Here is a 20,625-nt window from a genome sequence, read left to right as displayed (position 1 = left end):
AATGATTATTTTTTGTAGCCTTACTCGCCGGCAGTCAAGCATTGGTTTTACAAACGTCCAGCCGGTAATAATAAGTTTGTCTGGACACCCTTTAGTCACTATGACTCTGCTTTGCTGGAAATTACATTAACGATGGGCAGTAAGTCCATAACAACTACAACAAATCGAATAAGAAATAAAAGAACTCTCTTTTTTTACTCGCACAGGTAATGCGCCGAATATTGTCGCCGTCGAGGGTGGACGTTACGATGTTAATATAAGTGAACGCACCAAAACGCCTGTCTACTGGGAGAGTACGCCTATTGAGGTCAGACGCTGCTCATGGTTCTTCAAGGGCACCGACTCTAAGATGGTGCCTTATGAAGAGTCCATAGCCGATCTGCTTGAAAATGAGTACAAGCAAGCGGTAGAGAGCGGAGAGTGGCATAAAAAGATCGTTTTGTCTATGAACGAGCAGGTGACATTCCACGGACCCACAGTGATTGTACACTTCCAGCAGCAGCAATCCAGCGATGCCTGGGGTGGCACTACGGTAAGTTTCATTTTTTATAGCAAAGACGATAGCAAAAAAAAAATTAATAATAAAATAATATTATATAATATATTGTTTATATCAACAGCAAACGACGACACGACCACGTGTGGTGAAGCGTGATCTGGAAGAATTCAGTATTGAACAGGGCGAATCACAACGCGTCGATCACTTGCTGCTCATGGTGCACGGCATCGGTGATGCATGTGATCTGAAACTGCGCAGCGTGGATGAAGTTGGTTAGTATAGCACGCAGCCATTTTCTATTGCACTCTATAAAACATTTCGCAAATTAACTTATCTACTCTTCTATTATTTCGCCTTAGTTGATGACTTCCGCAACATCGCCCAGGCTTTGGTGCAGTCACACTACAAGAATTCAACAGAGATGGGACTAGTTGGTCGCGTTGAGGTTCTGCCCATTTCATGGCACAATCACTTGCATTCGGAAGAAATGGGCATTGACGAGAAGTTACGCTCGATTACCTTGGAGTCAATACCGAAATTACGTAATTTCACCAACAACACATTGCTCGATGTGCTCTTTTATACAAGTCCTAAGTATTGTCAGAAGATTATGAACACAGTGGCGGCTTCAATGAATGAAGTCTACAGCAAGTATCGTGAGCGACATCCCGATTTCAATGGTGGTGTATCGTTGGCGGGGCACAGCTTGGGTTCGTTGATACTTTTCGATTTGTTGTGCCACCAGAAGGCACCAAAAGAGAGTGAAGAACGGAATTTGGTAAGTTCCTTTTTGCTGTTTATATTGTTATAAAAGCTGGCGAAAAGCAAAGGCCCATATTGTTTTAGTAATGCTATCGAATTGAAGTCCAGTTAAATACCAATTACATGCATAGATTCGAAAATCTTGTGAAGTACTTTATTTTTGGCTTACAAAATACCAATTTTTAACTGTTTAAACCCATAGTTTCTGCTTCATATATTTAACAAATGTGTGTTTTCTATGCAGGAAAATCCCGATCAGCTTGGTGGCAGTCCAATGGATGTTAGCAATGACGACGTGAGCGTCACAAGCTATACAATGGGTCCCGCTGGCACTGGCCAACCATTTATACATTATACACAGCTTAACTTTCAACCGAAAAAATTCTTTGCCCTGGGTTCGCCTATCGGTAAGTCTCGCATTTAACAATTAACGTGTTAACATCTCATTTTTTTTATTATTGATTATTTATTTTATATATAATATTATTTCCGTTAGGCATGTTCGTCACAATTCGCGGCATTGACAAATTAGGCGTAGACTTTCGTCTGCCCACTTGCTCTGGCTTTTACAACATATTTCATCCTTTTGATCCGGTTGCCTATCGCATTGAAGCGCTGGTTAATCCAGACTTGAGCGGTGTGCGACCGGTGCTGATACCACATCACAAAGGCCGAAAACGCATGCATTTGGAGTTAAAGGAAACAATGACGCGCGTAGGTGCTGATCTAAAGCAACGCTTTTTGGATACATTCAAGAATACGCTAGAGAGTGTTAGCTTTTTGGGTGGCAGTTCGGGGCGGAGCAGTCGTGAGGCGGAAGAGAGCATGTCGAAGGAAGTGGATAAGGTAGGTGAAGCTGATGGATCTAGCTATGTATATTTTTACTAAACGACTAAGTAAGCTACCGCTATAAATATACTTATAAGAAAAATATACAAACGCAAAATCGTTTACTCATTTCTACAGGTCTTAAACATGCAAATAGACGCAGAGAAACATAAAAAGTCCATCTCATCCGAAGATCAACCTGGTTCATCGCAGGGTAACACAGATGCGTCGCGTACGCGCTCAGATTCTGTTTCGACATCACACTCCGATTCCGAAATGGTTGAAATTGATTTCCCGCTCGGAAAATTGAACGACTCCAAGCGGATCGATTATGTGCTGCAGGAGGCGCCACTCGAATTTATCAACGAATACATATTTGCACTGGGTGCCCATGTCTGCTATTGGTAAGAGACGTCTGTTAACAAGCCAATACGTAGATAAATATTTTCATGCTTTTGCCATTGCAGGGAATCCGAAGACACGATACTCTTTGTCATGAAAGAGATTTACACCGGCCTGGGCATTAGTCCCGACAATCAGGTACCACAGCAGACAATGACAATTGAGCGACCCAGCTCGAGAAATAGCAACCCGCTATCATCTATCAGCGAGAAGCGTTGACTCATTTGACGTATTTTAATATTTGAGCGGAGTAATGATTAACTAGTTTAAAGATAGTGTTATAGATTCAATACGATTTCGATTTCGGGCTTACAATTTAAAAGAAATTTCCATTAAAAGTTATTGTGTTATCATCTTAATTTACATTTTCTTAAGTATTTATTTTTGTACAGAGAAAGATACCCAAATTTGTATTAACATATTGCTACCTGCACTCCGTCTTCTGTATAAAGCAAATACATTTAATTTAGCTATAATAGTTGTTGTTATATATTAATCGCTTAAGTAGTCTGGTAACTTATTTGGAAAAAAAAAATTCAATAAAAAAAAAATATACTAGTTCCTGCGAGAGCTAATGATGAGTAATATAACATATTCAAATTTCAGTCCAATCGGTTGGATAGAAAATTTTTTATTGTCCGGGCCAACCGTAAGAACGTTGTTTTGAAAGAAACGCGTTTCGAGTTTCAACAACAGATTAAATATGTTATGTAATAACAGCGCTTACTATTACGAGACGCTCACCTATAAGTGCTATAACTTCATAAATATTTCAATTTTCGTTCTAAAATTTTTACAGTGTATTCTTAATATATAGTACTTTCGAAAAAAAAGTCGATTTTTCCAAACCAAGTTATCAGACTACTAACTTAAAATACTACTTACTGACATGCGAAAAAAACATACGAAGTAATTTTTTAACTTTTTTATTTTATTTTTTTACTAACATTGTATGTACTTGCTATTTATGCAAATTGAGCTTTGACACAATAAAGATCATAAATATAAATGTAAACCTGTTGTTTAATGAAATCAATATTTGAAAATTTTCGATACTCTCGAAAGCCTTTTTATTTAACTTAAATACTAAAAAGCAAAAAAATCCTTGCTTTATGATAACCAAAAACGAGTCATAACTTTTTGAATTTACTGCTTCTTATTCTGCTTTGCGGCTATTAGATTTATGGTATTTACGTCTGTCTGCTTAGTGTTAGAAGCTGCGGAAATTTCCTCAACATTTCGTTCTCTGCCATTCTTTTTATGTTTTTGTACATAGAAATGATTAAGCTTTAATTTATTCTCATCAATAGCAGCTAACTCAGATTGTGGTAGTCCATTAACAACGTTGCCAATTATACTGACCTTTAAAAGAGAAAATATATTCAGAATTTTCCATGAGAAATAAGCAATCTAAGCAACAACAAAATACCAAAGTCGACCGAAAATTAAAAGCATCGCTCACTTGTTGCAAGTTTTTGCAATGCAAAATAGTGGTCTTAATAACACTTTTCGTTCGTCTTTACGTCCGTTTATATTTCTGCACATTCGTTCATTTTTACATCTTACAAAAAAGTGTGAATACTTACATCAATTTTGGACCAATTCTTGACCTCTCCAAAAGCTTCCTTGCACATCGCCAATTTGGCAAATGCTTGCAATTGTGTTTGTGGACAAGATTCGATGCCACCAATCCATTCGGCCGCAGCTCTAACATACAAACATACATACATAAAGCTTCAAATGAAGCACTAACACCGCGTACAAATCATAGAATTACTTAAAAGCATCCGCATGCATGCGCTCAATGTCACTTTCATTCAAATGACACACGATTTCGCCCATCGAAATCAAATCATACTCCGAATATGTTTCCGGTCCCTTGCCCAGCCACTCGTAACGTACTTTGCTGGCAATCAATTGCATCTGTTCGTCATTGAAACCGTTGCTCGTGTCGTTGCTCAATGTGTGCACCCCACCGAAGGCCTCCACTATCTCTACACGTGACATGCTGATGTTGGACAGCTCCATGACGCTGATGGCAGGTAGCACCAAACGGATTTTGCCATACACCGCTGCCGGTACATTCTCGACGCCATCGAAAGCCTTCCGAAAGAATAATGAAATACAGTTATTTGTGCTAAAAAAAATAAATGTAACTGGCTGTGTGTGCTTACAATTTTTATTAGGCGCCACACATTCTCACTAGTATTGACCGATATGCCCTCGCTGTTGGCCACACCTAGGCAGGGCTCCAAGCTTGCCCAGTCGGTATTGGTAATATCCTTGTCCTGCAGCAAAACTTGACAATCGTAATTCTGGCCATTCAAAAAACACACGCTACTGGCAAACAGTCCAAACGCCACCGCCGAGCATTTAAGTGCGAACTGCATTTTGCGGAATTCTTTACGAGAATGTAAAACTTTGTGTATTTTGTCTACAATTTGCGCTTAGAAAATGTAAGTGCGTATATGGGTCATGCCAATCAAATATAGGCTTTGGCTTTCCAATTTGGTGAGTTCATGGGTGATCACATCAAAATCAATAGAGCTTTTAAAAATTCATTTGCAATTCGAAGTTGAAAAATGTAACGCCACGACCAATGCCATCTTAAATTCCTTTATGCAAATATTATCCATGTATGTACATATGAATTGGGTGGCCAAATATAGGTTAGGTTTGGCAGAAAATATCGAAAAATAAAATCCAAAATAAAAGTTTTAATGCAAACCATACACTTATTAAGAATATTGATAAATCAAATTAAATAATGAAGCGTATTTTCATCTTCTCGCAATTCTAGCAAGCGAGATGGCCGCGCCGAGAAGCCAATTTATGTTCACGTAGTTCTCTAAGAAAGCTTCGAGAAATACAAGTTCGATCTGTATTTCTCACAGGAGATGGTATTCTACTTATTTATCGTTGGTTCATAATGTTATTGCCACTAGTAAAATTCGCAATTTTTGAGCTCCAGCAAAGCATTTATAAAAATAATGTCTGATTTTTCTAATCATCAATCTAATCAAAATATACTGGAAATTTCAAATGAAACGATTGAAATTAAACACGTTTCCATCCAATTGTTTTAGGACCATACATTTTTAAAGGTGTAGGCATCATACATCAGCAAGTTACCAAACGGCGAATCTTTCTGCTCACTGCATGGCTTAAAAAACTACAAAGCTTTTATCTGACTATCTTTGTATAACTTGCATAGAACACCTATTATCCTTAGCAGCACCTCCTTGCGGGTAGAGGTAATAATTTACCCGCGGTAAGGCATGCCTGTCGTAAGAGGCGACTAAAAGCCAAATGCACTATGACGGTTATTTTACCTTGTTCAGTAATATCAGCATAGTAATGATGTCAGAAATAGTGCTATAAGTATAATACTCAGCTTGAACTGATATTATAGACTTTAAATGAGATTCCAAATAAAAAGACATTTGAAGTTCAAGCGACAAATGTCACCAGTCATTGAGCAGTAGCTTCGTCTACACAGTCTTACCGAGGACTCAACTCTGGTACCACAGGGAGCAGAATGCCCTTGGACTTCGGTTCAATCTGCTCATTGGTTTCGGCCCTTTGGGGAGTATCGTAGTGGCTGTGGTTTAAACCTAAATGCTGGAAGAACTGAATTTTCAGTTAAAAAAAAAAAGAAGTTGCACAAGCAAGATGGTCAGTGTGCCCCTACACACTGGCCACTGGTAACCAAATTAATACTTGCAAATAGCTCGTATTATTTGGGGCGCTTATCAACGCATTGTTTTGATACGTTATGCTTTGGAGCACCGTGAGGTAAGGCCGTCGCCGGCAGGTACTCACGTAAAACACTCCGGACGTTATCTTGAGCAGCAGTCGTCTGTACTTACTTGAAAAAGTCTTGAATCTCTCGCAGACATTTTTGACGGTCCTTCTTATATATTCATATCTACCTAAATGTATATATAATAAGTATATATGTACATAGATATATACTTAAGAAGTTATTTTTTTTTACATATTTAGGGAGTTAAAATCTTTGATTGATTATAGCTATCAAAAGCGATGTTGGAGATAAGAAATATTAAAGGACTAATTGTGCGTTCAATGTACACCTTGTCTCCATGAATTATCTAATTATACGATAAGTCTCTTTTAAAAATATAAGTAAGGGCGTTAGTTTTCAGATCGAAAATGTTTAAGGCGTCAGTGAACGTTGTGTAACATTGGTTCGTAATGCCGAATTACTAAAACCGTACATGTGGATACATGATACAATCCTTGGTCCGGAGATGGCCAGTCCATTATATATACGACACTGGGTAAATCAAATGGACTCGCCAGTAGTCTGAAGCATATAGCAGCCAACATGCTATAACTCTGAGGTATGAAATCAGAAGACACAGCTGTATTTTTAGCGGGCTTAAAAATTATAGTTAGCCTTTTGGTTAGCCAATTGAATAAGCACTACCTCCATTTTCATATATTTTATTATATTTGCTATAATTTATTAACATAAACATAATTTTTTATATTATTACTTAATTATTATTTATAAGGATTAATTAATTTTTCTAGTACAATGTTTTTTTTTAACTAGATGAATTTATTTAGACTTTAGACTAAGAAAGCGTTATTTCCTAAGTTTAAGGTAATTAAAAGTTAATTAGCTTAAGAATAGTAAAATTAAAAGATTATAAAAAAAATAAAATATAAACGATTATAAAAGCATTAACAATGAATTTGACTAACACACTTTCATACTTTTATACAACCATTCAACAATTTGATCGGGAATTGATATTTACATTTTACATAAACACCGTTAACCCCCTGAATTCAGTAAGAACAATTTACTCTAATACAAATTACATATCTAGTCCTGTGAGATTAGTTAAATCTATTTTTGCCTATGACCATAAATGAACTCACTCGGAGAGAATTATAAGAGAGTAATTCCTCAAGCACCTCATTTTGAGTAGCAGATACAGATGAGTACTTCAGTTATGGTACTCCAGACCTCTAACTCTCTTTCGCATTATCTAACGGTACATCCAAGAAAAATACTTTTCAAACAGGTTCGGAGAGGAAAGATGCCGTTAGAGGTGGGTTAGCTCTGCACTTGCTTTATATATATTGATTGGAAAATATTTTGGATACTGCATTAGTAAGCTGAATAGAACAGAACTAGTCAACTCTCATGAGCGTATTTGGGTTTGTGTGCACTCGGTGTGAATATACAAGCAAATTGCATATTTGACGCTTTGCTGAAGAGTTTATTGTTACGACCTCTGCGAAGATATGTCATGAATCGATGAATGAGAGCCTAACTATGGTAATTGAGAGCTTTCTATGGCTTGTGACTTTTATATAAAGTTGAGAGGCTGCCAACTTTGAAGCTGCATTGAAGAAATGAGTTTTCGAAATTTTATCACGGATCGAAAAATTTCAGAAAAGCTGTAACCAATTTGTAGATTCGATGAATTGCGTACTACCTCGATTTTTCAATGATAACCTCGATAAAATTTTTGATTCACTCAAATCTGAGAACATTACTTCGTACTTTAAAACTTATCATCTACCAGATCACCAATGCCGTCCACGCTGATGTTCAGTGATAGAGGCTTGTCTAGCGACAGCAAAGAGGGGGGCGATTTGGTTTGGTCGTCGTCGCCACATAAGCTAAACGAGGGCAAATCTAAGCTCAACGCACTCGGGTGCTGAGAGTTATGCAGTTGACTGGAGCTGTGCATAAGATGTGATAGACCTGAGTGCTGTAGATGATGGTGATGATGTTGTTGTTGCATTTGGTGCAGCTGATTATGATGGAGCGCATCATGTTGTTGTTGCTGATGGTGCAACAGTTGCATTTGATCATCGTTTTGTTGCTGTTGATGTTGTTGATGGTGTATTTGGTCCAGCGAATGATGTATGACCACACCACAGCCATCCACCGTCTGACCGGTTTCAAATGACAGCCCATGTCCCAGATGATCCAGTGTCGGCTTATCATCCAATGTTAGCGCATGGTCCAAGTTGAGAATGCATTCGGCTTTGAAGTTATCAATTGTAAATTGATCGACGTTAAGAAATTTCATTTCATCATAAGTCGAATTTGTTGTTGCATCCAGATCTAGTGAGGTGTTAAGACCGCCGCTAAGCAGGCTCACATGATTACTTATGCTGGTATTGTGATTGAGATGGCTGCTTTGCGGATCCGCTATATTGCTGTTATTGTTGTTATTATTGGTAATAATTAAGGGAGGTGGCGTGTTCGATCGCGTCAGCGTATGCGACATGCTGGACATTGTACTCGTGGGCGGATAAGTTGACCACTCCATGGAGACGCCGCCGCCACGTTCCAGTTGATCGATATTGAGATTGAGAAATATATTTGGTGACATTCGAGACGGTGATAAGCAGCCAACACTAAACGGTGCCTTCGGCTCATTATCCAACGAATTTGCGGACTGGGGCGGTGTATCTGGTAACAGTGTGGTGCCTGTAAAGAAATATGGGTGAAAATCTATATATTGTGGTTTGAAGATGACCTCACCTAAGGAGTTGTCCAGCTGTGCGATGGCATTTTCATCCGCATACGTAGTTTGTGTGCCCAGACCATCTTCGGTGTCTGGCAGATTAACACCCGGCGCATCGTTGCCGACTTTCTCCTGCTTGCGCCACTTGGCGCGCCTATTCTGAAACCAAACTTGTACACGCGCCTCTGTTAGATCGATGCGCACCGCTAATTCCTCGCGAAAGAAGACGTCCGGGTAGTGGGTACGCTGGAAGGCGCGCTCTAGCTCTAGCAACTGCAATGAGTTGAATGTGGTTCTGCAATAAAATGGTAAGAAACATATAAATAATGCGCACACTCGGTTTTTTGCTTTTTGAGTTGCCCACTGTGGCGTGCTTAACGTAAGCACGCAAATTACGCAAAATTCCCTACCCACCCCCACAGAGGCCACAATAGTTTGATCATTGGTCGTTATTCTCGTGTGTGTATTTGTAGATTTCGTCGTGTGGTATTACTTTCAGTTGGTTCAATGTACTTATTGTGCTTCGCCATAATACTTAGTCAGTCGGTCACTTGGAATATTTTTTTTTTCAAATTTTTATTTTCCTCATACTCTTCTTTTAGTTTTTGTTTGCCTACTTTTGTCATTTCTTCTCACCATCAATATTTTCCTCTAATGCTCGATGGGTAATCACTGGCGAAGTGGAATTGTGAAACGTGTGAAAATATATTTGAAACGCCCTCTTTGCTATTCTCCTACGACCATATTTACCAACTAAGATTTTTACGTTTGCCGTTTTTTCGTTCTGTGAGGAAGAAAGTAGGGAAAATATGTAGTAACAATTCATCACCATCATCAGCGTGAAATCCCTTAGACATGATGTAATCATGTATTTCCATATAAGTATGCATGTTTAGGTTCTTTTCAATATCGATTCTAGGGATTTGTTTTTTTTTGCTACAGCTCTTTAAGTACATATGAATTTATTTAGTTATGTTGACAGATAATTAACGGTTATCTATGAAATGCATAATAAAATATATCTTAACATCCGCTTTGCGATATTAAATGTCAAAATATGTTTAAAAGAATATCTGGGTAGATAAGAAAGTGAAAAGCAAAGGTCGTTCGTGTGAATTTAATGCCGTATTTACTGCAGTTACTTTTAGAAAGACCATGTGACTAATTTGACTTTTTTGAGTGAAGTCAACCTCCGAAACCAAGAAACAAATAAAAACAAGAAATCAACCACCGAGTTCTTATTTGTTAATATTTTTTAATTTTTAGGATTTGAACTCACGTTTTGAATTAATGAAAAAAATCCAATGTCTGTCCAAATTCCCAACGACATTCGGCATTATATATCAAATGGGGGAAACTAAAAATTCCAAATACGCCAGTATATCCGAAAAATGTAGAAGAACCATTGAAATATTTGTTACAACTCAAACCAAGCGTAGAATACCAGGCCAATTCTAATATTATATAAATAATTTCTGCGAATCAAAAAAGCACAATTTTTAACGCTTAAAGTTAAAAATACGGATTTAATGAAAGCTATTTTCCATGCTCTCTCAAATTGTCTGTATCTCAAAGCGCACAAAAGTCAATCTCAAATGTAAATTTTTTCTTCTTTGCCATCAATGAAGCCGTAGCAAAAATATGTAAACCTTACTGATGATTACAACTTATGATTATCGTTGCTCAATGGTCATCAAAAATTGCAACAACATATTTCAGAGTTTATATGCCAATGTAAAGAATGGACAGTTTAACCTATTTCCCCAGCACATGCTTCAGCCTGACGAACTTTTCTTAGAAGTGGCCAACGATTGCGGTTTGAAAAACATTTGATATTTTATTTTGGATGGTATTTTTACCCGATATTGTTCAATGCAAGCGGTTGTAATGGATCCATGAAATCATATAACTCATAGAGTATTCAACTTATACAGCTTAAGCAAAACTTAAAAAAAAACTATCAACTTGTAGTTTTACGGGGTTACATGGGTTTCACGGCTTCAAAAAACATAAAAAAAATTTTATTGACTTATTTAATTCTATAACCTCTCAAACATTGTCTTAAATTCTCACGTTGATATCAGTAATAGTTTTGGAGATACAGCTTTGAAAAGTCGCGCGCTCGAGCTCAAGTATATAGTCACAAACAAAGTATATAGTCAAGCAAAGTCAAGTTTAAAGTCGGTTGTCAAGATTTCTCACGAACTACTCAACCGATATTAATTTTTTACACAGGTCCTCAAGATATCCTTTACAAGGTATTGAATTAAATTAGAGTTATCTTCTTTCCATTATAATTATTTAAAACAAAAAAACGTCGAGAAATTTACACCAAAATTTTGGTTTTTTTTAAACGTCTGCCAAAAATCCAATTTTACTTTATGTCCAATACCTGGTTAATGGTCTTAGTTCAAACACGCATTTTTTTCTTTCTAATATTGATCATCCTGTTAGAAGTTTTGCCGTCAACGCGCAAGCACCTTTTTTCCGAGGGAATGCCGGAAATGACGTCGTTATGACCGAGTTTTGAATATTTTTCTTTGAAAATTCCACAAAATCTTTATCAAAAAATATTTCATTTTTTATATGAAAAAAAACAACTATTGAAAATAGGGCGTTTTTTACCCGACGAAACGCATGTCAGTCACCCTTTAAACAAATTATCAATAGTAACAACAAATGTTTTTTAAGTTTTTGCAGTACGTATGAAATACCTTTACCTAGATATTAAATCGCAAAGGTTAAAGTTAATAATTAAGAAATGAGTTGATAAAAACCAAGCCGAGACACTACGGAACTCATTCCAGTATTTTACCATCGTCACATGTTAAGTAATCAGGACAGAACAACGCGTAGACTTATATATGAATCATTTCCTGAGAAATTTGGCTTGTTATAGGCTTTGACAGTTTATTTTGAGTCGTCTGAATTTCGCTGACCGTAATATTAGAAAAAATTGGAAAAAAATAACTTACACCAATCTCATTCTCATTTAATGAAAGCGTAAAAAAGTGTGTCGATAACTCTGACTTGTTGTTGTTGTTACTTTTTTTTTGTTTTACATACCTGTATCGCCTCTGTTTTCGCTTCATTGTGCTTTTCTCCATAAGAGAATTTAACGATTTATTGGTGTCTTGACGAGCTGTGTTTCATATTCATTATTGTCTAACCACTTTTATAAGGAAACCTTAAGATATATACACCTGCACGTTCACATTTTTTCATATCTTCTAGTCATAGCATATATTTCCGATCTACATAATTAAATATGTATATAAAATTCACTTCTTTTTACAAAAATATATATGTTATAATACATTTAAGTGGACATTTCTTCATGATTTTAAAAAATTTACTCAATATCTTTCACATTACGATTTTTTATAATTTTAATAACCGAAATATCATAGTTCAATAACATTTGGTTAACCAAAGTGTATTTAAATAAAATATTTTCCACAACGCACACAATGAAATATTTCCATGCAAACCGTTATGCTGGCATGTTTTGTACGTTGTTACGATTTTAGTCTGCTGTATGTCCCAACGACGATGTCACCAACTAGACTAAATTAGGGGATTGTGTTGGCATGTTCTGAACTTTAGAAGTTCGCTGCGGAAGCCCTAGAAATTTATGTTCTACGACTATTCTGTTCAACGCTTTTTTTTTCTATTGCTGCTACTTTTGTTTTGAAATGTCTTTTTGTTTCAGCATTTTTAGCATTTCAGCTATACTATTTATATTGTTATTTTGTTTTTAACGCTGTCTTGTTGTTGTTGTCACGTATTATTCATTTCTCGTATTCGGTGATTATTTCGAAATCCCTATTGCACTTTCTACAAAAATATTTATTATCGTTGCTTATTTTTGTTAACTATTGTAAGGTTTTATTGTTGTTGTAATTATTATTATCCTCTTTACTTTAAGCTATTTATATACATACATACATACATACCTTTATACCAAATGACATATATGATATGTGTAAAAAAAAAGTAAAATCGGTGTGTAGTTGGAAGATGATTTTATATATTTGTTGGATTTTGGATAAATATTGGTAATTCTAGCCGAAAAAATATATATTTTTGAAACTTTATGCGAGTGTGTGATGGTTTATGATCTCATAGGCTCATAACGAGAAAGCATGTGTTTTTATAACGGTGACAGACAACTCGTACATAACAAACATACTGAAAAGTTCGTATTGCTTTAAAGAAAAATACTTTCTTTGGAAAAGTTCGATTTTATTATTTCAAATGGCATACCATCGAAGCCGATATACCTATTATAGCGACCTCTCAACCTGTCCATACAATTTTTGTAGTGCGATTTGTATTTTGCTTCAAATTAGGTGTCAATCGCGGCGATGACCTCTTCATTGTCGTTAAATATCTCTTCAGCGCAAATTCGTTTGTGGTCTGAAAAAAGAAAGATTCGCTGATGTTGCATTCATTGCCAACCCTTCTTACCTTGGTCTTTATTACTTGACTTTTTTCTTATAGTAAGAAGTTTCTCTTTCCAAGAAGCAAACTATGACGTACCTTAAAATATCGCATCTCTTCTAATACTTCGTTTTACTATGAGTTACATACATATGTTACGGAAGACAATATGAGAAAGTCAATATTGTACTGTTTGATCTTTAAGAATTTCTGCTAATGTTAAAAAGACATTTAATATTCCTGCAATTTAGTCAACCAACGTATTTTTATATCCTGAAATACCACGAAGTTTGTTACAACCAGAAGGATTAGATCTGCTATATGCTATATCATATAAATTAACCGATCAAAATCAAAATCAAAATGTATGGAAAACTTTTTTATTTGACAAGATTCTTCACAAAATTTGGTATATATTATTGCTCAAGACAATGCTACAATGCCCGAAGAAATTGTTCAATATCAAACTTTGTTTACATATAAAATTTTTTTCCTTATTAGGCAACCTTAACTCGACTTACTGATTGCTTATATCAAACAGCGTGGCTAGTAAGAACTAGGAAAACATTTTCCGTTCAATGCAAGCCGGTTGCCGTTTCAGATTTAGTATAGTTGCTATAAGAAATACACCTGTGAAGGGTGTGATACTCGCAGCTTCGCTGCAGCCACGGTTAACGCTTTTTCTTGTTTATGCTAACGTAAAAACAAAATTTTCCAGCTGTCAATTCTGTGAATGTACAAGTATTCCACAAGCTGTCTAAAGCTGAGCTATTTATTCTAAAAAGTTTTTTTTTATTTTTTATTCATCGATATGGATCAAAAATATAAAATTTTTCAAATAAAGTAAAGTCAAAATCTGGTGTAAATTTAAATTTGGCGTCATTTACGAAAAGTGTTCGAATTTTGAGATGCAAAAGTCTGGTGTGAAGTTAAGGCATAACATAGTCTTAAGACACTCAAACAAAAGCAATATCTCTACATCAAAGTCAATTTTATCACAGCGCTAAAGAATTTTTTTGCTGACTCTTTGGTTATCCACTACAATATATAAAATGTTGCGATTTAAAGATTTCACGCATACCTATGCAAACATAGGTATATCACAATACTAAAAATATATTCGATGTATGTATATGAGAGGGATGAGGTGCTAAATTGGAAACAAAAGATTTGCTTTGATATTGTCTTAAACACCGGTAAACATGTATTCTACAAAGAAATATGGTACATATAGGTATATTTATGTACGTCATTTTAATAAGTGAATGAAATCATTAAAAATACATACAAATATATAGTGTTATAATAAATACTGTATCTGCCAGAAGGAGAAAGCCAGAAAGTAGTACTTCTAAGTATATGTACTTAATCCCAGTACAAACTGCAGAGAGAACTGCTTAAATGAGATACAAGTGTGCGCTAACCCCTCATAGGCAATCAAAACTTTACTCATATCAGGTGGCACGTTAAGGTGATAAGTTTTAACATTTGGAGCAAAGTTTATAATACAATGGGGTGTCATAGATTAACGAGACGCTGAATTAAATATTAATTCCTCAAGACGAAGAGTCGAACTGTCAGATTTTTTTGCTTTGTTTTATCTTCCAGAACTACTTGAAATACGTGGTTAAAGTAGATTTAAATAAGAGACGATAGACTTTCAAAAGACAGTCGCTACTTTTTTTGTTTAAACCAAACAGTTTTGGAAGCGGTAGAGCGTTGTCTTATTACTTGGGAAAAGTTCTGAAGTTCTGCTGGGAAGTCTACTAAGAATATGGATAATGGTCAGGTTAGTATGAGCAAATGTGTGTCAATAAGACAATACATACACAAAGACACACATGTTTCCAATAGAATATATTTGATACCCCTTCTACACAGCCACGTGCATGCGTGTCCAGTTTTCTGAGTGGGTGATGTGACCAAAGTCAACACAAGAAACGCTGAGGACTATAGCAACCGCGCCATGCCCGATACGTCGGTAATCTGATTCACATGAATTGTGTTCAAGTGAAGACAAAAGCTGACCGTTTGACGACTGTTGACACCTGCGCCATTGTCTACGTCCCAACGAATCTCGCTAATAAAAGCGCCTTGTCGGCCTCGCTCAGCCGCAGTTATCCTTTCATTCCAGTCGTGTGGCATACATCATGTCCTGTGTGGAGTTAGATTTTCATAGCTTCTAAATTGCTTAACAAATAAGTGCTTAAAAAAACAAGATTTCTTCCAAAAATGGTTAGTTCTTTATTGCGACAAATCAAAGCGGTTCCAACCGTAATTAATGAATTTCTTTACATATATAACAGATCGCGTTATTTTTGTTATCGTTGTGTCTTGGTGATATTGTTGCACATCGTTTGGATAATAATCTGTTCAAGCCTGTTCTTGACTTCAGTGGGTCCGAAGTAACGCCCGCGTTACCAAAGAACTCAATCGATGAGTTTCAGAACCCGGTTGAGGACGCAATATTTTCGGAGTTACGCGATAATGATAGCGCTAGAGGTGTACAAAGACGCGGTGATGTTGGTAGAAAAGATCTGTTGCAACATCTTTACGCAGCTTACGGATGCTTGAGCTCCTTTGAAAGTTGGACGAAATCAAAAGATAATATAGATTTCGATTCGCTGCCGAGCAAAGGCTTTGAATGCAAGAGGTACAATAAGAAAATATTTATAGACTTTCACTTGAGAACGTAGTTTTTTGCTTTTTAGATCAGAGCCACCCAAAGACAATTTACCAATAAAAATCTTCAGTCAGCAGCAGATGCAGTCGTCGCCTGATGGGCAGAGAAATGAGCGTACGCTTAGCAAGGACAAGACCGCTTTGACTGATAACAAGTTTCTTCACGCTTTGCCTATTTCTTACTTTGCAGACTTTTACAAGGATTTGCTGACTGACACGAGCAAAATAGATGCTAAGCGAGCCGGTACTGCTCCGGTAATTGGCTGTGATTGTAAAGTTAAGGTAAGATTGGTGTCAGAAGCTCGATGTAGAGCCATCATGTGCCATGATGAGTAAAAGATGTGTGTGGGTATGTAGCAAAAGGCTGTTTTCATCCATTCCAAAATTTGTCGACAAAATTAACCTGCATAAAAACTTTTAAGACATCTGTATTTTGAACGAAGTAAAATCTTGTGTATTTTGGTTAATTTAAGCTATTGAAAAACAATATCAGTAAAAAGAGGACTTTTTGGGCTTTCGGACTAAAGAGATGGAAAATCACTGGAATATTTTCAGTGCTAGTTTATCATAGAGCAAATAATATGAAGGAAATTATATGTAGTTGCGAGCTTATAAATATCGGGAGTAATCAAATAAAGTACATCCTATTACTTCTTACTTTTTCTGCTCATTTCTTCGACATAATAATTTATTATTCGACTATATGAATGAATGGGCCCAAAAAACTGTGAGGTCGGCATGCAATTTGTATCTGAACCGAAATGTATATACTTGACCATTTAAATGTTTCTTCATAAAACCATATAACAATGCCAGTACAATGCAGCCACCTCATATCAACTTTTACTGTACCCATCATGAAAGTACTATTTGAATGACAATATTTATTATTTAAGCACTTCAATCGATTCATTACCGCTACAACTTCTTTCAGATCGATCTCTTGGACTTAGGTCAACAGCACTATCCACGCTATCTCATGAACGCAGTTTGCCAAAATAGCCAATCACCTAACCAGTATCCACAGAAATGTTGGCGGGGTTCCTACTGCAAGCCACTAGAGTACAAAGTTAAAGTACTTACACCACGTTCCCTATTGGAACCGACACAAAACGATCCGGCGTTGGCTTGGTTACCCGATGAATTGCGACAAGAGTGGAAATTCAAAACAGTCACTGTGGCGGCGGGTTGTTTTTGTTCGTACTGATGCCATTACCGTTATTTGAGATTGAAAATATTTCGAGAGCTGAAAGATAATACTACATATGATATTGAACTGATCGTTTACATTTTAACGTATTGATATAATTATATAATATTTGGTGTAATATTTATTTGCACCAAACATAGTTTTGACGTTAAATAATGTGATAAATACAATACTTGTACATATGTTATGTATCGAAAATTGAAAATGCAAATGTGTTAATAAACACAAACAAATTTTATATTGCGAATTTTTCTTAAAAACTGATAAAACAAGTATAGTAAAGAAGGGCTAAATTCGGTTGTAGCTGAACATTTCATACACATGTAACTTCGAGGAATCAAAAGCGGGCAAATAGCAGCAAGTGTTGTCAAAATTATTTTTTTTTTTAAGTTGCGAAAGAGTTAAAAATTTATTGTTCGACGAAATCGAAAATGACTTCCAATCAAATTTGGCATATCATTAATTTGTACTATAGGTGATATTCTCACATCCGATTTTATCCATTTCATGCACAAAGATTCATTGTTATTAGAAAAACACAATCTCTCCTTCTCATTAAGCTAACCCGCAACCCATTATGTACATACAGACAAGCTATTGTAGGGAAAGGAATCCCTCCGAATTTCAATAATATATCGCACAGATTGATCGATATTTTCGATAAAAAGTTCGTAATTGGAATTGTGGACCACATATTCGGCATGAACAGTTGTTGCACGATTTTGACAATTTTTGGTCATCTGTGGCAAAGGTACTATTCGTACAAAGTTGTATCTCGATATATTCATTGGTGCTTGATTTGTATACTGGAATCAAGATGAAAAATGTGTGTAGTGTGTGTAGGCGTGGTGTTTGTCGATTCGCCGATATCGCCCCCGAACTGTAATATAGGACTGTCAGGATAACCTTACCTATGGTTCAATTCAGTCGAGTAGGTCCCGATATGTGGGTTTTCACCTAAATGTGGGCACTTCACGTCCATCGTCCAAATTTTACATCTGCTTATATAAAGCCCTTTTGTACTCTTTCGGGCGTGAAATTTTATGTCCTTGGCGTATGCATTTATAGATTTATCGCACTTTTAATAGGTTTTAACAAAACCGTTATATGGGGAGCTGGCGGGTTACAGACGGACAGACACTCACCCAGATTTCAACACGTCTCCTCATCCTGATCAATTATATAGAGATAACTCCATATCTAACTCGATTAGTTTTGGGTGATACAAACAACCGTTAGGTCAACAATATACATACATATATAATTTATAGGCCGCTAGGGCCATATGTATTATCTGCAATCTCATAGATATGTGAGAGCGCAACTATACAACAACTATCCTAACATTAATAAAAAGATGAGAGGACTATCTTCTACAGTTCAGTATTGCATCTTCGATTCGCCACTTCTCTGCTCCCTTTGTTTGTGCTCTTTCGCAAAAAAGTTTACACCTGGAAACGAAAACAAAATTTTTCCAATAAAATTCAATGAAAGAAAATACATAAGTCCTTAACATATTAATATTGAAGCCTTATATTATTATCGATGGTGATACAATTTATATCAGTTACTTGTTCTATTCATCACTCTCAAGCTTCGTTAAAAGATGACTGCTTAAATTTATGTTTGATATTCTTCCAAGGTTTTCTCATCCAAAGTGGAAATACTTGTTTTTTTTTTTAGTCTAATTTTTTTACCCATCCAACATAAGTATTTAAAGATTTCTCTCATATCAGAGTTCTTAATAAGGAGCTTAACTTATTCAATCCACATGTGAAAACTTTTACTCTATTAAAATGAATTTAAGTCAACACTGGACTGCTCATATACATAAGTGGATATTCTACCGAACATTATTTTAGAAGACTATAAAAGTCAATTCCCAGTAATGTCAGATAAAACGTAAGTTAAAATTTATTTAGTTTCTAATTTTGTTACAAAATTTCCGTTGACTCAAACTCAAAACCCACCAAAAACGCAAATGTAAAATAAAAATTAAGAAGAGAAGTTTCGCATGATGAATGGTGGGCCCTGTCCTCGATGCAGTGCACTACTACGGCCATGTTGTCGATGCGGTGCAATACCGTCAAACCTCGCATTTCTTAAAAAAGTGGTGAATAAACCAAAGTCGACCAAAAGATGTCGACACAAGAGACCACGATGTGTCACATTGGCCGCAGGCGGAGACAGTATTGATTGTCTGTGCTGTTTCGACGAAAATTTGGCAACCAGCAGTGATCGTCGTCTGCAAACATGGCAACGCGAACTGCAGTTGCGCAACAACATAGCTGATCGGCTCGTGCAACGCACCGGCAAAGCATACTGCGAGCTGCTCTTCAATCGCAGCGTCACTGTTGATGGACGCGACAAATCGATGACACAGCGACTGTTGGCGCATGCGGAGAGCGTAAGACCGCAAGCTCATCAAAAGAAGGCTGCCTTCACGGAATGTTATCCAAATGGCTGTTGTACAATGGAGTTGATTTCCGCACAACCTGCTAAACAGCGATATTTTGAAGTTTCTGGCCTGCCAGCGGGTGTAAAATGTGAGCTCATCGGTGAGAATTGCTGTGTGCGCCGATCGGGTTGGGTCACCTCGAGAGCAGTACAGGAAAATATTGCCGCCAAAGTCAGAGATATCCGACGTGTTTTACCATTTTTCCCAGAAATCGAGTATTTGCAAATTATTGGTAGACAAATGAAACTTTATGAAAAGCCACAAAACTTTGATGAATATGCTTGTTCGGAAGAAGTGGATGAACAGGAAAATATCGATGAACCTTGCACCATCGAAACCTGTCCGACCTATGCGAATATTGCGATTGCGGAAGATGCAGAGGATTGTGAAGTTGCGACGGATGAGAACGCTCCGGAGGTGAACGAAGCAGAGCAGCAGCAGAAAGGTGTGGATGATATGGAAGCTGCAGAATGTGTAGAAGCGGAACCTTGCACCATCGAAACCTGTCCGACCTATGCGAATATTGCGATTGCGAAAGATGTAGAGGATTGTGAAGTTGCGACGGGTGAAAACGCTCCGGAGGTGAACGATCCGGATGATCTGGAAGCTGGAGAATGTGTAGAAGCGGATAAAAATATGGCAGCGCTGGCAGTTGATGAACAAGAAATTGATGCGATTAGCTGTTCTGATAGCGATATTGACTTTTATAGAGAGTTTCTTTCGAATAGAGCGAAATGTCACGATATATTCTACAGACTTTAAACATGTGCTGTGCTCCAAAGGTTGCCATAGATCGTCTTGAGTAAGAGCGTAAATTTATGTG

At 36.6% G+C, this 20,625-nt stretch overlaps 4 protein-coding genes and 1 long non-coding RNA gene across 6 annotated transcripts in view; 2 read left to right on the top strand and 3 right to left on the bottom strand.

Moving 5' to 3' along the window:
* Nucleotides 1-3,506, top strand: part of LOC106615783 (Phosphatidic Acid Phospholipase A1) — a 52,667-nt gene extending 49,161 nt beyond the window's left edge. For both annotated transcript variants that reach the window (XM_014232127.3, XM_036365560.2), the window contains exons 3-10: nt 19-139; nt 207-532; nt 621-771; nt 859-1,277; nt 1,506-1,668; nt 1,758-2,107; nt 2,228-2,493; nt 2,557-3,506. In XM_014232127.3, coding sequence (XP_014087602.2) covers nt 19-139; nt 207-532; nt 621-771; nt 859-1,277; nt 1,506-1,668; nt 1,758-2,107; nt 2,228-2,493; nt 2,557-2,710 — 1,950 coding nt within the window. In that variant the 3' untranslated portion in view covers nt 2,711-3,506. The remainder of the gene's footprint in view (nt 1-18; nt 140-206; nt 533-620; nt 772-858; nt 1,278-1,505; nt 1,669-1,757; nt 2,108-2,227; nt 2,494-2,556) is intronic.
* Nucleotides 3,507-3,572: 66 nt separating this feature from the next.
* LOC118681324 (uncharacterized) lies at nt 3,573-4,588 on the bottom strand. The gene is made up of 3 exons (XM_070109429.1): nt 4,269-4,588; nt 4,078-4,198; nt 3,573-3,853 (listed from the first exon to the last, which is right to left on the bottom strand). The coding sequence occupies exons 1-3, from the start codon at nt 4,517-4,519 to the stop codon at nt 3,638-3,640; spliced, it is 588 nt and encodes a 195-aa protein (XP_069965530.1). The 5' UTR covers nt 4,520-4,588; the 3' UTR covers nt 3,573-3,637.
* A 2,354-nt stretch (nt 4,589-6,942) lies between these two features.
* Nucleotides 6,943-12,877, bottom strand: Pph13 (PvuII-PstI homology 13). The gene is made up of 4 exons (XM_070109426.1): nt 12,477-12,877; nt 12,076-12,263; nt 9,027-9,304; nt 6,943-8,972 (listed from the first exon to the last, which is right to left on the bottom strand). Exons 2-4 carry the CDS (start codon nt 12,114-12,116, stop codon nt 8,035-8,037), a joined length of 1,257 nt encoding a protein of 418 aa, XP_069965527.1. The 5' UTR covers nt 12,117-12,263; nt 12,477-12,877; the 3' UTR covers nt 6,943-8,034.
* A 142-nt stretch (nt 12,878-13,019) lies between these two features.
* LOC118681325 (uncharacterized) lies at nt 13,020-13,407 on the bottom strand. Its single transcript, XR_011396330.1, has 2 exons — nt 13,276-13,407; nt 13,020-13,217 (listed from the first exon to the last, which is right to left on the bottom strand). It is a non-coding gene; the product is annotated as an uncharacterized lncRNA (long non-coding RNA).
* Nucleotides 13,408-15,079: 1,672 nt separating this feature from the next.
* Nucleotides 15,080-17,542, top strand: LOC106615758 (uncharacterized). The gene is made up of 5 exons (XM_036365571.2): nt 15,080-15,241; nt 15,334-15,687; nt 15,759-16,105; nt 16,164-16,416; nt 17,069-17,542. The coding sequence occupies exons 2-5, from the start codon at nt 15,685-15,687 to the stop codon at nt 17,339-17,341; spliced, it is 876 nt and encodes a 291-aa protein (XP_036221464.2). The 5' UTR covers nt 15,080-15,241; nt 15,334-15,684; the 3' UTR covers nt 17,342-17,542.
* Nucleotides 17,543-20,625: the final 3,083 nt, after the last annotated feature.

Source organism: Bactrocera oleae, chromosome 5 (assembly GCF_042242935.1).
Source record: "Bactrocera oleae isolate idBacOlea1 chromosome 5, idBacOlea1, whole genome shotgun sequence".
Lineage (NCBI taxonomy): Eukaryota > Metazoa > Arthropoda > Insecta > Diptera > Tephritidae > Bactrocera > Bactrocera oleae.
The sequence above is the reverse complement of the archived record's forward strand: the minus strand, read 5'-3'. Positions and strand labels throughout refer to the sequence as shown.

Coding starts and splice junctions, on each gene's coding strand:
- LOC118681324 (XM_070109429.1), bottom strand. CDS start 4,519: ATGGAGCTGTCCAACATCAGCATGTCACGTGTAGAGATAGTGGAGGCC. Junction 4,199..4,268: donor ATGCATGCGGATGCTTTTAA/GTAATTCTATGA, acceptor TTTGTATGTTAG/AGCTGCGGCCGAATGGATTG. Junction 3,854..4,077: donor AGAATTGGTCCAAAATTGAT/GTAAGTATTCAC, acceptor TCTCTTTTAAAG/GTCAGTATAATTGGCAACGT.
- Pph13 (XM_070109426.1), bottom strand. CDS start 12,116: ATGGAGAAAAGCACAATGAAGCGAAAACAGAGGCGATACAG. Junction 9,305..12,075: donor CGAAAACAGAGGCGATACAG/GTATGTAAAACA, acceptor ATTTTATTGCAG/AACCACATTCAACTCATTGC. Junction 8,973..9,026: donor ACAGCTGGACAACTCCTTAG/GTGAGGTCATCT, acceptor ATTTCTTTACAG/GCACCACACTGTTACCAGAT.
- LOC106615758 (XM_036365571.2), top strand. Junction 16,106..16,163: donor AAAGGCTTTGAATGCAAGAG/GTACAATAAGAA, acceptor TTTGCTTTTTAG/ATCAGAGCCACCCAAAGACA. Junction 16,417..17,068: donor GCTGTGATTGTAAAGTTAAG/GTAAGATTGGTG, acceptor AACTTCTTTCAG/ATCGATCTCTTGGACTTAGG.